We start from the raw sequence: 12,735 nt of genomic DNA, 5'->3' as shown, positions 1-12,735 counted from the left end.
CAGGGGCTCCACTTTTCTGCATGAATTTCATAGAATAATAGAATCAACCAGGTTGGAAAAGACATCAGAGATCATCAAGTCCAACCTATTACCTAATACCTAACACCTCCTGACAACTAAACCATGGCTTCAAGTGCCACATCCAATCCTTTTTTGAACACCTCCAGGGACAGTGACTCCACCTCCCTGGGCAGCACATCCCAATGGCCAATTACGCTTTCTGTGCACAACTTTCTCCTCACCTCGAGCCTAAACTTCCCCTGGCACAGCTTGAGACTGCATCCTCTTGTTCTGGTGCTGGGTGCCTGGAAGAAGAGGCCAACCCCCACCTGGCTACAACCTCCTTTCAGGAAGCTGTAGAGAGCAGTAAGGTCTCCCCGATGCTCCTCTTCTCCAGGCTAAATTTCTCCACCAGTAAGATATAAGCAGCAACTCATCCAGCTGTCTGTCCCCTTCCTCACTCATTTGTTTCTATCCTTGCTATGCTGTAGGAATGTTCAGTAAACTTGACAGAAATGATTAGACTGAGAAGAAAAAAAACAACCACAAACCAAAAACCAGAAAGGTTGACTTTTCCTTAGACTCAGCTGACAACTGCCTCCGCTGCTTCTCAGGTGTAAGCATATCCACAGCAGAAGGAAAACTCCCACTTTGCTTTGAAACTATCTGAACGTGTGCTGCCCTCAGAGCGAGCATTTTCACTTGCTACTGGCTCCAGGGTGCTTACAGATGCAGCAACCTTCTTTGGACAGATACTGATATCTGTCTGTAAGACACAGGGTGAAGTATTTTTGGCAATCCAGGCTGACAGAAGAGGAGCTGGGATTGAGAACAACAGAGCAGGTAAAACAACACTTTGTGCTGGCTGAGAGCAAGCAGGCCTCTCACACACCAGGCCAAAGAGTTTTTAATTTCCTGAGGCAATATTCCTTGCAGCACACTGATTATTTTTGTTATTTTAAGGCCTTTCTATCGCTCTGGGAGATCTATGTAACTGCTGCTATCAAATTAGGAATCAGAGAACGTGGAAGGTGCCCAGACTTGATAGATGGTAAACAACAAAATGTTCACCAGGCTACACACGTGTAATAACAAAAACATCGCAGTCCTTGGTCACCTTCACAGTCCCTTTGCTCTCGCAAAACGGGCCCAACAAGAGAGCACAGTGGCTCCCCAGGAAGGGCCTGCCGAGAAGGAGGAAAGAGAACGCTAGCAGGCACAGCCCACCCCCAGCGCCCACTGCTCCCTCGCTGCACTACTGCCACTGGCCAGCCAAGGAGACACAGGCGGAACTCAGAACCCCGCGGGCTAGAAATGGACGTAGCCATCCTTCTATCTCTTAGCCGCTGCCTCGGGGAGACTGAGGAGACTCCATGTTTTGCCCCGGTCCCAAAGGGCATGGGGAGTGTTTCCCAGGCCGGGGCCTTACCCTCTTCCCTCCCACTCCCGCTCCTTACCAGTTCCCCATCCGCTGCCGCCTCGCAGGCCCCCCGGGCCATGGCGGGAGGGTGGCGGGGAGGCCTTAGGGGGTGGCAGGGCAGGCGGGGACGAGTCTGGCCATGGTGGGGGCCGTAGTGGCGGCCACGGGGCAGGGGGCGCCCGCCTCCCCCTCACGGCACTTCCGGGTTGTGGAAACCATGGCAACCGGCCGCGCGCCGGGGTGGGGCCAGCGGCGGGGCCCGCGCAGAGCCGGGCGGGCCGGGGCCGTGCCGCACAGCACGAGTGCCACCAAGCGGCCCCAACAGGCAGGGAACCCGGGCGGGCGGCGGAGAGCAGCCTCCACCAGCAGCACAGGGACAATCCTAAGAGCACCACGGCTCTGAGAGGAGCGCCGCTCTCAGCCGCTCCCATAGGCGCTGTCCCTGCAGCATCCTTGGGGCCCACTACCCCGGCTCATACCGAGGGCGTCCCCTCAGTACCCCGAGCTGCACTGCCCGCCAGCCTTTTGAGCGTCGCCGGGTCACGCCCCTTGACCTCTCATCCCCCTCGGCCACGCCTCCCCGTTTGCGACACTCGCTTTACGGCCGGGGCCGGTTACGCCGGTACTCGCCGGTCCCGGGACAGGCGCGGAGATGCCCCACAGCCGGCGCCCCCCGGCTGTCTATTCCCAGACCCCGTTCCTCACGGAGCGGTCCCGCCGTCGTGATGCCATGACCCGCGAGTGCTCCCTGCTGCTGCCGCGCGTCTGCGCCGCTCTGGCCGACCCGCGGCAGTCCGGCTACGACGACACCTGCCTGGAGAAGCTACTCGACTGGTTCCACCTCTGGACAAAGTTTGGTGAGTGCTCATCGCTTGCATGGCCTTCGCCCGCCAGCCCTGGCCGATGCTGACCAGCATAGGCTTCTCCCAGGAGGTGGAAAGCCTGCAGGCCGGGACCCGGGGGGATGTCTTCCCCAGAACTGCTTCCTCGGTGGCACCTCAAAACGCTGGGCAGTACCTGAGGCCACTGCCTGGGCTTCAGCTTCAGGTGAACCCAAACGCGTCCCGAATAGTTGTGAGGGGTTACACTCAGCTCAAGCAAGGAGCTTGAAGTTAGGAGAGAGGACAGAAGTGGCGAGCAGGTCGAGGGAAATGATTCTGCTGCCCTTCTGTAGTGAGAATCCATCTGCAGTGCTGGGTCCAGCTCGAGACCTCAGCACAGGACATAAACCTGTTAGAGCAGGTCCAGAGGAGGCCACAAAAATTATCTGAGGGCTGGCACCCCTGTGCTGTGAGAACAGGCTGAGAGAGCTGGGGTTGTTCAGCCTGGAGAAGAAAGAAAAGGCTGCAGGAAGGGGCCTCTACGAAAGATGTTCTGTGTAGCAAGGTCTGGTGCAGTACGACAAGGGGTGATTGTTTAAAACAGGGGAGATGCAGACTAGATCTATGGAAGAAACGTTTTACACAGGGTGGTGAAACACTGCCTTAGGTTGCCCAGAGGGAGGGTAGATGCCCCATCCCTGGGAGCATTCCAGGTCAGGTTGAATGGGGCTCTGTGCAACCTGCTGTAGTTGAAATTGTCCCTGCTGACTGGAGCGGGTTGGAGTAGATGAGCTTCAGAGCTTCCTTCTAACCCAAACCAGTCTGTGATTTTATAACTCTATGAAGTCCTGTCAGTGATCCTCTGTTTTCTGGCCTCCTCTTGGGCAAATTCTGTTTGCTAGATCCTGGTGTGGAGCTGCTGCAAGACAACCCTTGCCTGACAGAATTCATCACCTCGGTGCTGGCACTGCCAGAGCCCAGCCCGAGCATCCTCTCCTTTACTCTGCAGCTAGCTGGGATTCTTGCCTCTTCTGAAAGCCGCTTCCAACACTTGCAGGTGAGTCAGCTCTCCAGCTACCTGCTGCCATGTATTTATTTTCTCCTTCCAGATGGAGGACACCTGAAAATGTGTGCATTCTGCTTACAACCTTTCTGGCCTGCCTTGTACAACTCAGCACACAGTGATGTGATAATGAAGACCTACAATCATGCAGTTCCTTTTCAGTTCTCATGTGAAGATGCTGTCTCCTTACTTCTGCCCTGCCACAGAAGTAATATGGATGTTAAAATGTTGTGCTTCTTGTTTTCACTTCAAAACAGCATACAGGATGAAACTATCTCACAGTAGCCATTGCAAAATATCTCTGGACAGATGCTGTAGATTTAAACTTTGCTAAGAGATGTAGCTTTCACTCCACAGTAGCTTGACAGGAAATCCCTGCTTCCTGCCTTTTTGTGAAGCCCTTCACTCTACAGTAGAATACTTTTTATAGTACAGAACTCAGCCCCTAAAAGGCTTCCTTCAGGGAAGAGATGCCTACAACTGCATAAAGCAGTCTTAATGGAACTGAAATATACATAAGTTGTCCCTAGCATCTTAAAACCAAGCAGTTTTGGTTTTGAACACCTCTCTTGCTTAGTCCATGAAGGAGATGCATGTTGAGTTTAAACACGAGATTCTGATTCCTTTTAGCGATGCTTCTGCAAAGAGTAGTTTTCACTACAGTATTGATACTCCTGACTTGGGTGACAGAGCAGCCTTCTCCACTCCCCTTGGGCCCTTTTGCTTACTGTTTACTCTGTGTTCTGCTCTGGTCTCAGCAGGGGCAGCTGTTGGTCAGGCTCTTTGGCAGGGATGGGCCTCTGAACGGCGCGTTGTGGAGGGACGCGTCTGTGCGAAGCGGCTGGGTGAACGGTGTGCACAACATGATGCTTCACCAGGCTGCCCTCCAGTTACTCTGCAGTGGTGGTGAGTATTTGTAGGCCTGGTGACACTCCCAAATCCTCTGTCTCTTCCATTCCAGTCTGTTGCTTAGATGACAAGTGACAGAGACAGAAGTTTTCATTTAGTTAAGACAAAAATAAACCATTTGTCCAAAGCACTGCAGTCGTTAAAAGCTGGTGGGGGTTTGTTAAATTAGTGATGCATTTAATGTCTTTTTTTCCTCCAAACAGTGCCCATATGAGACAGGAATGAGGCACATCTTGTTAAATACATGATAAAAATGGCTTATTAAAAGCCTTCTGTGTTCTTATTTGTAACTCTAACTGAAAGGTACATTTCATTATGGTTTTAGTGCAGAAAAACTAACCAGGTTGCAGTGCTCCACCTCACAACAGGAAGACTGTTTGTTTTTCCCTCCAGTGACTTGTTCTGTTTTCACACAGGAGGCATGGATGTGATCTTCACTCTGCAAGGAGATCCCAGTCTGTTTGTGGCTTCAGCTGCCAATCAGCTTCTGGTGGACATGCTCATTCTCTCTGTAGAGACTGAAGCGACCAAGCCTCTCGGTACAAAGGACTGTGACTGGCCAGCATGTGCCCAAATGATCATAAACCATATAGAAGATTCCCTTCAGTCCAGCTGTGCTGCTCAGATTGAGCAGTCATTAAAACTGTTAACTACTTTGTTCAGCAGTTGTCATGCTACATGGACTGAAGCACTTTGGTTAGGAGTTGCCAAGCAAGTGGAATCCTTCCTGACGGGAGAGGCTGTTCAAGCCCAGCACGTGCTGGCAAAACTTTTGCTGAAGATGGCATGGTAAAGAACTTCTGGGAGCTCGGGTGCAGTGGTGAGGTATTTCTGTTTTCACTGCCTAAAAAGGACATATCACTTACACTTCTTTCTTCTCAGGTCCCCTGTGTTTTTTAATCCTGAAGGCAGTTTTTGGATGTTAGTGACTTCTGCTCTGGCACACTTAACCCCAGTACAAGCAGGTCCTTTGGCAGTGGGACTTCTAAAGCTCTGCAAATGGTAGGACTTAACTGTAATGAAATTTGTGTACTCTGCAGCTGTTTCTTTACTAACATCACTGATGTCTTTCCAAGAACTGCTTTTTGCCTCTCAGTTCATTTTCCACTACATTCCTTAGCATGTAAGACTGTCTGGCAGGAACCATGCCCCAGTAGCTAACAAACTTCAGAGACAGATAGTAAGAATAGTACAGTTTCAAAGACAGAGAAATGAAAAGAGCCAATGTCATATTTATGTGTACACACTTGAATTTTGCCTACAGCCAGCCAATTTCAGGAAGAAATAGCAAACTCCTTTAGCTTCATAATACTAAGTTTGACTACAGTGGGCACAATTTTACTACCTGGTGAATCCCCTCTTACACAGAATCCAACTCTTATTTGTACAGCTTGATAAGGCTGCTACTGCATTCCAAAGCCAGTTCTCCTCTGCTTTCAGCTGGCCAGGGAAACTTGGAAGAAGGCTTGGATTGTGAGAATGCTTCCATTGCTCTGTCATGGATGGCTCATTTAAAAACCTTCATGAAAAACATGATTCTGCTCAGCATTTGGGGGCAGATGTCTTGAGAGTTTAAGTGTTCTTGTTTTGGTAACTGCTGTTTCCTCTTTGAAGCCCACAAGATGTGAGGATTCAGGCACTGACTGTTCTGCTTCAGCCAATGGACTGTATTTTGAGAGCAACCTCCCAGCCTCTGGAATACGCAGGTATAGTTAAGCTAAGTTAGAAGCTAGTCTGCTTGCCAGGGTTTTAAGTGTCTGGTGCAGACAGAACTGGAGGGAAAAGAGTAGAAAGTCAAGGACATTAGCAGTGTTGGTGAGAAAGTGCAGCATCTTACTCACAGTTGCATTTGAAGGAGTATTCATACTACATCACCTGAATATCTTGATTAACTTTGAAAGTCACAGTCCTTTGTATTCACTAACATCCCAGGCTCTTCTCTCCTTTGCTCTTCTAGGTTTGCTGGATGAGTCTGTTAGTGATCCCATCACTGTTGAAGGACTCCTCTCCTCCAAGTCATCTTGTGTTAGTCTGCTGAATCAGACTCTTGCACATCTGGAAGAGCTGCTGTCTTGGGTAATGTTCAGAGGAGGAAAAAACTCTGGGAATCAAGTTGGTCTTTGAAAGATAGCATTGAGATTGGTTGCAGACTTCTGCATGAGAGCATAACAAAGCATGGGGAGGAGTTGACAGGGAGGGTTTCCAAATGTTAAAGGAATCTAGCATGGAAGATTCTAGATATGAAAACAGAGGAATACTGAGGCCTGTAAAAAGAGACCACACTCAGTTTCAAACTCATCTTCACAAGCTCTGTTACCATGCCTTACTTCTGCAATTATTGATCCAATGAAAAAGACAAAACCATCAATTGAACTGCTTTCCCAAGCAATGAGAGATTGTTCTGTGCTGTAGCTTTTGGGAGAGAGCACTGTGTTCATAAAAATTGCAGGTTTTATTGCCTTCTGACCAAGAGCTCCTGCTCTGTACACATGCTTGAGGCTTTTGCTGGAAACTTTTTGGCATCCTGGCCTGCACTGGAAATAGTGTGGCCAGCAGGAGCAGGGAAGTCATACTGCCCCTGTTCAGCACTGGTTAGGCCACACCTTGAGTACTGTGTCCAGTTCTGGCCCCCTCAATTTAAGAAGGACATTGAGATGCTGGAACGTGTCCAGAGAAGGGTAACGAGGCTGGGGAGAGGCCTCGAGCACAGCCCTGTGAGGAGAGGCTGAGGGAGCTGGGATTGTTTAGCCTGGAGAAGAGGAGGCTCAGGGGAGACCTTATTGCTGTCTACAACTACCTGAAGGGAGGTTGTAGCCAGGTGGGGGTTGGTCTCTTCTCCCAGGCAACCAGCACCAGAACAAGAGGACACAGTCTCAAGCTGTGCCAGGGGAGGATTAAGCTGGATGTTAGGAAGAAATTCTTCATAGAGAGAGTGATTGCCCATTGGAATGTGCTGCCTGGGGAGGTGGTGGAGTCACCATCCCTGGAGGTGTTCCAGAAAGGATTGGATGTGGCACTCAAAGCCATGGTTTAGCTGTCAGGAGGTGTTAGGTATTAGATGGGACTTGATGATTTCTGAGGTCTTTCCCAACCTTATTGATTCTATGATTCTTTCTCCCCTCTCATTAGAGTCGTTTCCCAGTGGATTTACCCAATACCCCTTTGCTGCGCTCTCTCATAACGATCCTGCAGTTCTGTAATGGATTCCTGAGCCCAGCTTCTCCTCTGGGGAGCACCATAAGCCGAATCTTGATCAATTGCTGCAGAGTACAGAGGTCAGCCCTCGCTGTCCTAGCAGCCCTCTCCAACCGAAAAGGTGACTTCAGCTTCGCACTGTCATTTTTATAATACCTGTGGAGCACTTGACTATTCTGTAGTTGCAAACCCTTTCCTTCCCCTTTGCTGATCTTTCTCAGGGAAGAGTGCCACTTCCATTTCTGAAACATCTTAAATTTCTCCAATTCTTCCTACTGTCTTGGCTGACCTTTCTGTTGATGAGCCAGGGCAGGTAACAGTGTAATTAAAAAGGTTTCAGTGGTTGTAAGAAACTGGGTGTTCCTCCTTTACTGGGAGGACTGTACTTACTGTTCTTTTTTGTCTCCCCAAAGCAGCTCACAGTCCTGTCTCTCAGTAGTTCAGCAGCTGAATTGTCATTCAACTTCTCCTTCTCTCAGTGTGGTCTTTTCTTTTGTGTGTTTCAGTCTGTGACACGCTCATGGAAAGTCTGTTTGCTGTCCTTCTGGCATACCTGGAGAGTCCAAACACCAGCCCTACTGTGAGTGTAGTGATCCAAGTCTATTTGCTTGCCTTCACAGTTCTGAGAAGCTGCCTGACTATAGTTTTTTCTTAGCACAGCTTGGATTAGAATATGCAGGAGGCTTGCTTTGGTTCTGGATGGCTTGGAGGGAACATCTACATTTTTGTCAAAGGGCTCTGATGATACCTGCAGATCAAAAGCTGGAACTACTAAAAGCTGTGTAGCATTAAGCTGAGAGCAGACATTTTCTAGATGTTTGTTAGAAACATTATACAAGCACAGGTTATTGGCTGCTTCTTTGTTACTACTTCTTAGTGAGGAAGCACATGTACTTGTTTTAGAATTTCTCTGCAGGTTTGAGGCTAAACCAGGTTTTGTCTAGCATAAAGGCAACAGTGCCTTCTCCTGTAGTAAAGGAAGTCTGCTTTATGTTGCTGCAGGTTCTAAAGAAGACATTTCAAGCTACATCCAAGTGGCTGGCACGCAGGCAGGAGCTCTCCTGCTCCAGCAATCAGTGGCAAAAAACTGAGAAGATTTTGGAAGGTAATGAAGCTATTCAAGTTGGGATAAACAGCAGCTGGTGGCATATGTGAAATCTGCTCTTGCCTACCTTTCCTGCTCAAAGCATTTGTTTGCAGTTATGTTGAATTTAGCTTTAGCTGGCCAGACACCGCTTTGAAGCGCTGTGGTTGAAGCACCTAGCAGCAGCAGCAAAAGGAATTACCTCAGTTAAAATGATGCAGAGGTTGTACATTGATTGCTTCAGGAAGTCATTGCCTTTCATGTTCATTCAAGCTTGTCACTCCTTGGTTTTCTTTTACAGATGTCTTTCTGGTACTTCAGAAGCGTTTGTGCAGTCCTTGCTGGGAAATAAGAGATTCTTCTTTGGAGTTCCTCACTGACCTGATTAAATGCTTGAGAGGCAAGTACAGAGATTTAACAGTTCAGATTGGAGGAGTATTTCTTTTAATGTTATGAAAGTCAGTCAGGCTTGTGAAGCATCCTCTGACCTGTAACTGGAGGGGTGAGAGAAGAAAGAAACCTCAAGATTTGTACTCAAAATCTGACAAAAAGATTAACAAACTTAGCCTACATTTTGCTGAACTTCAATTGTTGTGCCCTCCTTAATAGCTGTTTTTGTGTGTGAAACTGAGGGGTGGTGAGGCATGGATGGCAAGGCAGGTGACCATGCTTAGTGGCAGATAATACTTCCCCTTTATTCAGCTTGCTTTGCAGTGGAGTCTCTTTGGTTTCACTCAGCAGGCTGGGGGCTGGGATTTAGGAGGCTGAAAGCCTAGATCTGCTTGGCATGCTTTGGATTAATTACTGACTTTCCACTTCACTGATACTTGGGCACTGCAGCAGGTTGCACTAAGGCGATGACAATTCTCCTAGAGTAACTCTGTGATGTTGGAAGAGAAGGAGATGTTGTCAGCTACACCCAGCACATTCAGCTGCATTAGCAGTTTACCCTGTAGCTCCTCTCAGTGCTGCCACTGCATTCTTTTTCTGCCATATGTCTTGACAACAAGAAAAGAAGACTGTTTTTTCCCTTCTTTAAGCAAAGGCATTAGTTTGAGGCTGAAACCATGTCCCCACTTGCCCAGAGAAAGTTTTTCTTACTGCTGGAACAACTGTAAATGGATTTTTCCAAGTTCCTGTGTCTAGCTGACTTTACAGAAAGTCACCAAGCTGTTGGAAAATGGAGAGCCTGACACAAGAGTGTCTGTGCTCTTGTGAGCAGCTGCCTGGTGTCTGCAGTGGCTCAGCTCACTGGCAGCTGTCCCTGCAGTCAGTGGGCATCCTTGTATGACGCAAAGAACTGTTTGCATTGGAAACAGCTTCATGCTCTGAGAGAATAAAGCTTCACTTCTTTGGGTTGCTGTCTTGTTTACAGACCAGGATGAGTTCAAGCAGTCTCTCCTGTCTTCAGAGGTGCCGAAGCTTACAGAAAATCTTCTTGAGGATCCAGAAAGCTACGTGCGAGCAAGCGCTGTGACCGCCGTGGGACACTTGGCCTTCATGACTTACTTTGCTCCAGAGTCACCTGTCATAGGAGATCAGTATAATAAAGAGGTATGATGCCCTTGTGTAGCCCACTGCAGAATCAAGCAGGACTACACATCTAGTTATTGCTGTAGCACTTAGAATGTTTTTCACAGGTTGCCTGTGGTCTCACGCTGGCAGATTTCACAACCAGTGACACAGAGTGTGTATTTTTTCCACTTCCACTGTTCTCCTCTCTTTCCACCTTTCTCTTCTCACTGTGTTTTCTTTTTGTGTTTTTACATTTAGGACATTGTAGCAAATCTTCAAGAGATCCTGTCAACAGACCCAGAGGGCTTTCCTAGGAGGGCTGTGATTAGCATCTTCACCGAGTGGTTGAGACAAGGCTGCACAGGTCAGGTGGAAGAGACAGGGCAGTTTGTCTCTAGAGTGATCCAAACCGCGCAGCACGACTTAGACTGGGAAGTCAGGTTTGGTTGTTTGGAACTGATTGATGCCTTCTGTAATCGGATATTTCACCCCCTCGTCCCTCCTGGATGCCCACCTGTCTCATCTGCAGTCACTAGGTCCATTCCTAAGGATGAGGTGCTGCAGATACTTTGCCGAGCAAAACTGTTCAGCTTTTTGTTTCGGTCTCTGTGTGACTGTGACAAAATCTTAGGTCAGAGAGCCTGTGATACACTGCTGGGCTTAAGTAATTGTCTCTATCCACTTGGAACCCAGAGAAATTTAGACAAGCCTGTAGACTTACCTGCAGAACACAGCATTGCCTGGTTACAAAGAACACTAAGGCAGGGTTCTCTGGCCCAGAACTTCCCCACAGATGGTGTTAATGGGGTAGATTTTGAAGACCCAGAGAGCATGATGCTGGCTTTGGTTACAGTAGACTTAATAGAGCTACATGATGAGCTAAATAAAAGTAGTGATCATGTGGAGAAAAGCCCTCAGTCCCTCTTACAGGACATCCTTGCTACTGTGGGGACCATAGAGGAGAATGAAGCTGACTGTTACTGAAGACATCTTTTGTTTAGAGGGAGCAGTTCTTAAGCAGTTTTCTTCTGGAAGAGAATTGTTTTGCTACCAGTTGTGAAGCCTTTCTTCAGAGAGGACAAAAAGAAGAGTCCTGTGCTGAAGGGAAGAAAAAAAAAGCAGGTTTTGTTTGCTGTTCAATGAGTTACAGAATCTTTGCTTTTGTACTGATGAAGTTTTTCATTCACAAGTCTGGGCTCCAATAAACTCTGGCTTGTTTTTCAAAGTGAACACATTCAGAAGCACATTTGTTCTTTTTCAAAGTCCTGTGTCTTTTAAGGAAGCACCAGACCTAAGTGAGGAAAAACCAAAGCAGTGACTGAAAAGAAGTTGTTGTGTGCTCCCTCTAGAGCCAGAGTAGTTAAAGCTGATGAAGACTGTTTAAAGGATGCTCCTTTTGACCTTGTCTGTATCCCCACTCTGAAAAGAGAGTTGTCAGGTTCATCTGTTGCATTTTGAGGTCTAGAGCAAAAAGAGGCATTTGAGAAGTCCAAACCTGATCATACTTAACATTACAAACTTTCTTCTGCAGATAGCATGCTTGTGTGAGCTCTGCAGTGGCACTGAAAAGCTGACTTTGGTTTTAATTGAAACCAGAAGCAAGGCCATTTTGCTGAATTTTTCAAGTGCTGCTCTCCTCCATTCTTAGAGAGCTAGGATAGCTTCTAAGTAGTGCAAGAAACTCATAGCTGCAGCTGCCTCATGATAAAATACCTCTGTGCATAGCTTTGGTAATCAGAAAACAGCAGCTACAATGTGAAGGGCATCATTGTTTTCTGAGGAAGAAAATTGCCCATTTTTTAACAACTCAGGGAAGACTCTACTTTGCAACCTGCTCCAAGGTCTTGCCATGGGCTAAGAAGCTTTCTGAATCCTCAGGAAGGGAATAAATAAATGAATGCCTTAACCAGTAGGCCAAACCAGGCTGTAATCCTGAGTTGTTACTTAGGATCCTGTATCCTGCAGCTCGTGCAGAGGCAGGAAAACAATACACATTTGAGGCTAATGGAGGCTGCAGCATCAACTGCAGGGGAAGAACTACAGTCTCCTCTCCATAATTTGCTCCCTGCAGCAGTACAATAGGGGTGATGCTGAGGGGAAGATTTACTCCATGCCTCTTAATGAAGCCAGCACGCTTACCTATCGTGCTGTGCATAGCTTTATGGATAATAGAGCCCTTGGGTGTTGTTCCAGCAGCTGTTACTAGGAGAAAGCAGCTCTGCTTCTGAGACACAATTGTATCTGAGCAGGGTCTTCACCTGGCAAAAGACAGAAGGTATTAAAACCCAGGCCATTTCCTGCCACTGTGCTATTCTCAGAAATCAAAGGGGTTAGTGAGAGAGAAGGGATTTGCATTTAAAGGAACATGGGTTGCTTGTGGAGTTTTAGCAGTCCTACCTGGTGCTGGAATTGCACTTCCCAAACTAGCACTTTATGGTGGCAATAGGTCAGATGAGCTCCAGGAAGGGAGACAGCAGGTTGCTGCGTAAATGTCTTCCTCCTGTTCAGCTCTAGAACTCCTGTGATTTCAAGGCTGTGCAGCTTAGGAGCCTCAAAGGAATTACTCAAACATCAGAAAATTGAAATAAGTGACTTGTTACAGAAGGGATACTCACTGCTTATTACTGAGGTCTCTGGACTCCCAGACCTATTAATTTTTAATGGAACTTTTCTTTTTAATCAGCTGGGGTGATGGTGACATTGTTAAGTGTACACTGCTTGCCTAATT

General features: G+C 47.7%; 2 protein-coding genes across 5 annotated transcripts in view; one reads left to right on the top strand and one right to left on the bottom strand.

The window, feature by feature from the left end:
* The window catches only part of IQCE (IQ motif containing E), a 32,445-nt gene extending 30,806 nt beyond the window's left edge, over window positions 1-1,639 (bottom strand). For all 3 annotated transcript variants that reach the window (XM_068146655.1, XM_068146654.1, XM_068146653.1), the window contains exon 1: window positions 1,458-1,639. In XM_068146655.1, the coding sequence (XP_068002756.1) occupies window positions 1,458-1,499 (42 nt within the window). In that variant the 5' untranslated portion in view covers window positions 1,500-1,639. The remainder of the gene's footprint in view (window positions 1-1,457) is intronic.
* A 391-nt stretch (window positions 1,640-2,030) lies between these two features.
* On the top strand, window positions 2,031-11,237 carry BRAT1 (BRCA1 associated ATM activator 1). 2 transcript variants are annotated; one of them, XM_068146652.1, is made up of 13 exons: window positions 2,031-2,277; window positions 3,144-3,298; window positions 4,063-4,210; window positions 4,633-5,002; window positions 5,096-5,215; window positions 5,828-5,919; window positions 6,171-6,289; window positions 7,343-7,529; window positions 7,915-7,988; window positions 8,411-8,513; window positions 8,794-8,892; window positions 9,868-10,046; window positions 10,266-11,237. In XM_068146652.1, exons 1-13 carry the CDS (start codon window positions 2,073-2,075, stop codon window positions 10,989-10,991), a joined length of 2,577 nt encoding a protein of 858 aa, XP_068002753.1. In that variant the 5' UTR covers window positions 2,031-2,072; the 3' UTR covers window positions 10,992-11,237. The 2 variants fall into 2 exon arrangements, with proteins under 2 accessions (XP_068002753.1, XP_068002752.1); XM_068146651.1 differs by having other exon boundaries at window positions 4,630-5,002.
* Window positions 11,238-12,735: the final 1,498 nt, after the last annotated feature.

The sequence above is a fragment of the Melanerpes formicivorus genome, unplaced genomic scaffold, assembly GCF_026170545.1.
Source record: "Melanerpes formicivorus ecotype bairdi unplaced genomic scaffold, bMelFor1.0.p_v2 SCAF_14, whole genome shotgun sequence".
Lineage (NCBI taxonomy): Eukaryota > Metazoa > Chordata > Aves > Piciformes > Picidae > Melanerpes > Melanerpes formicivorus.
The sequence above is the reverse complement of the archived record's forward strand: the minus strand, read 5'-3'. Positions and strand labels throughout refer to the sequence as shown.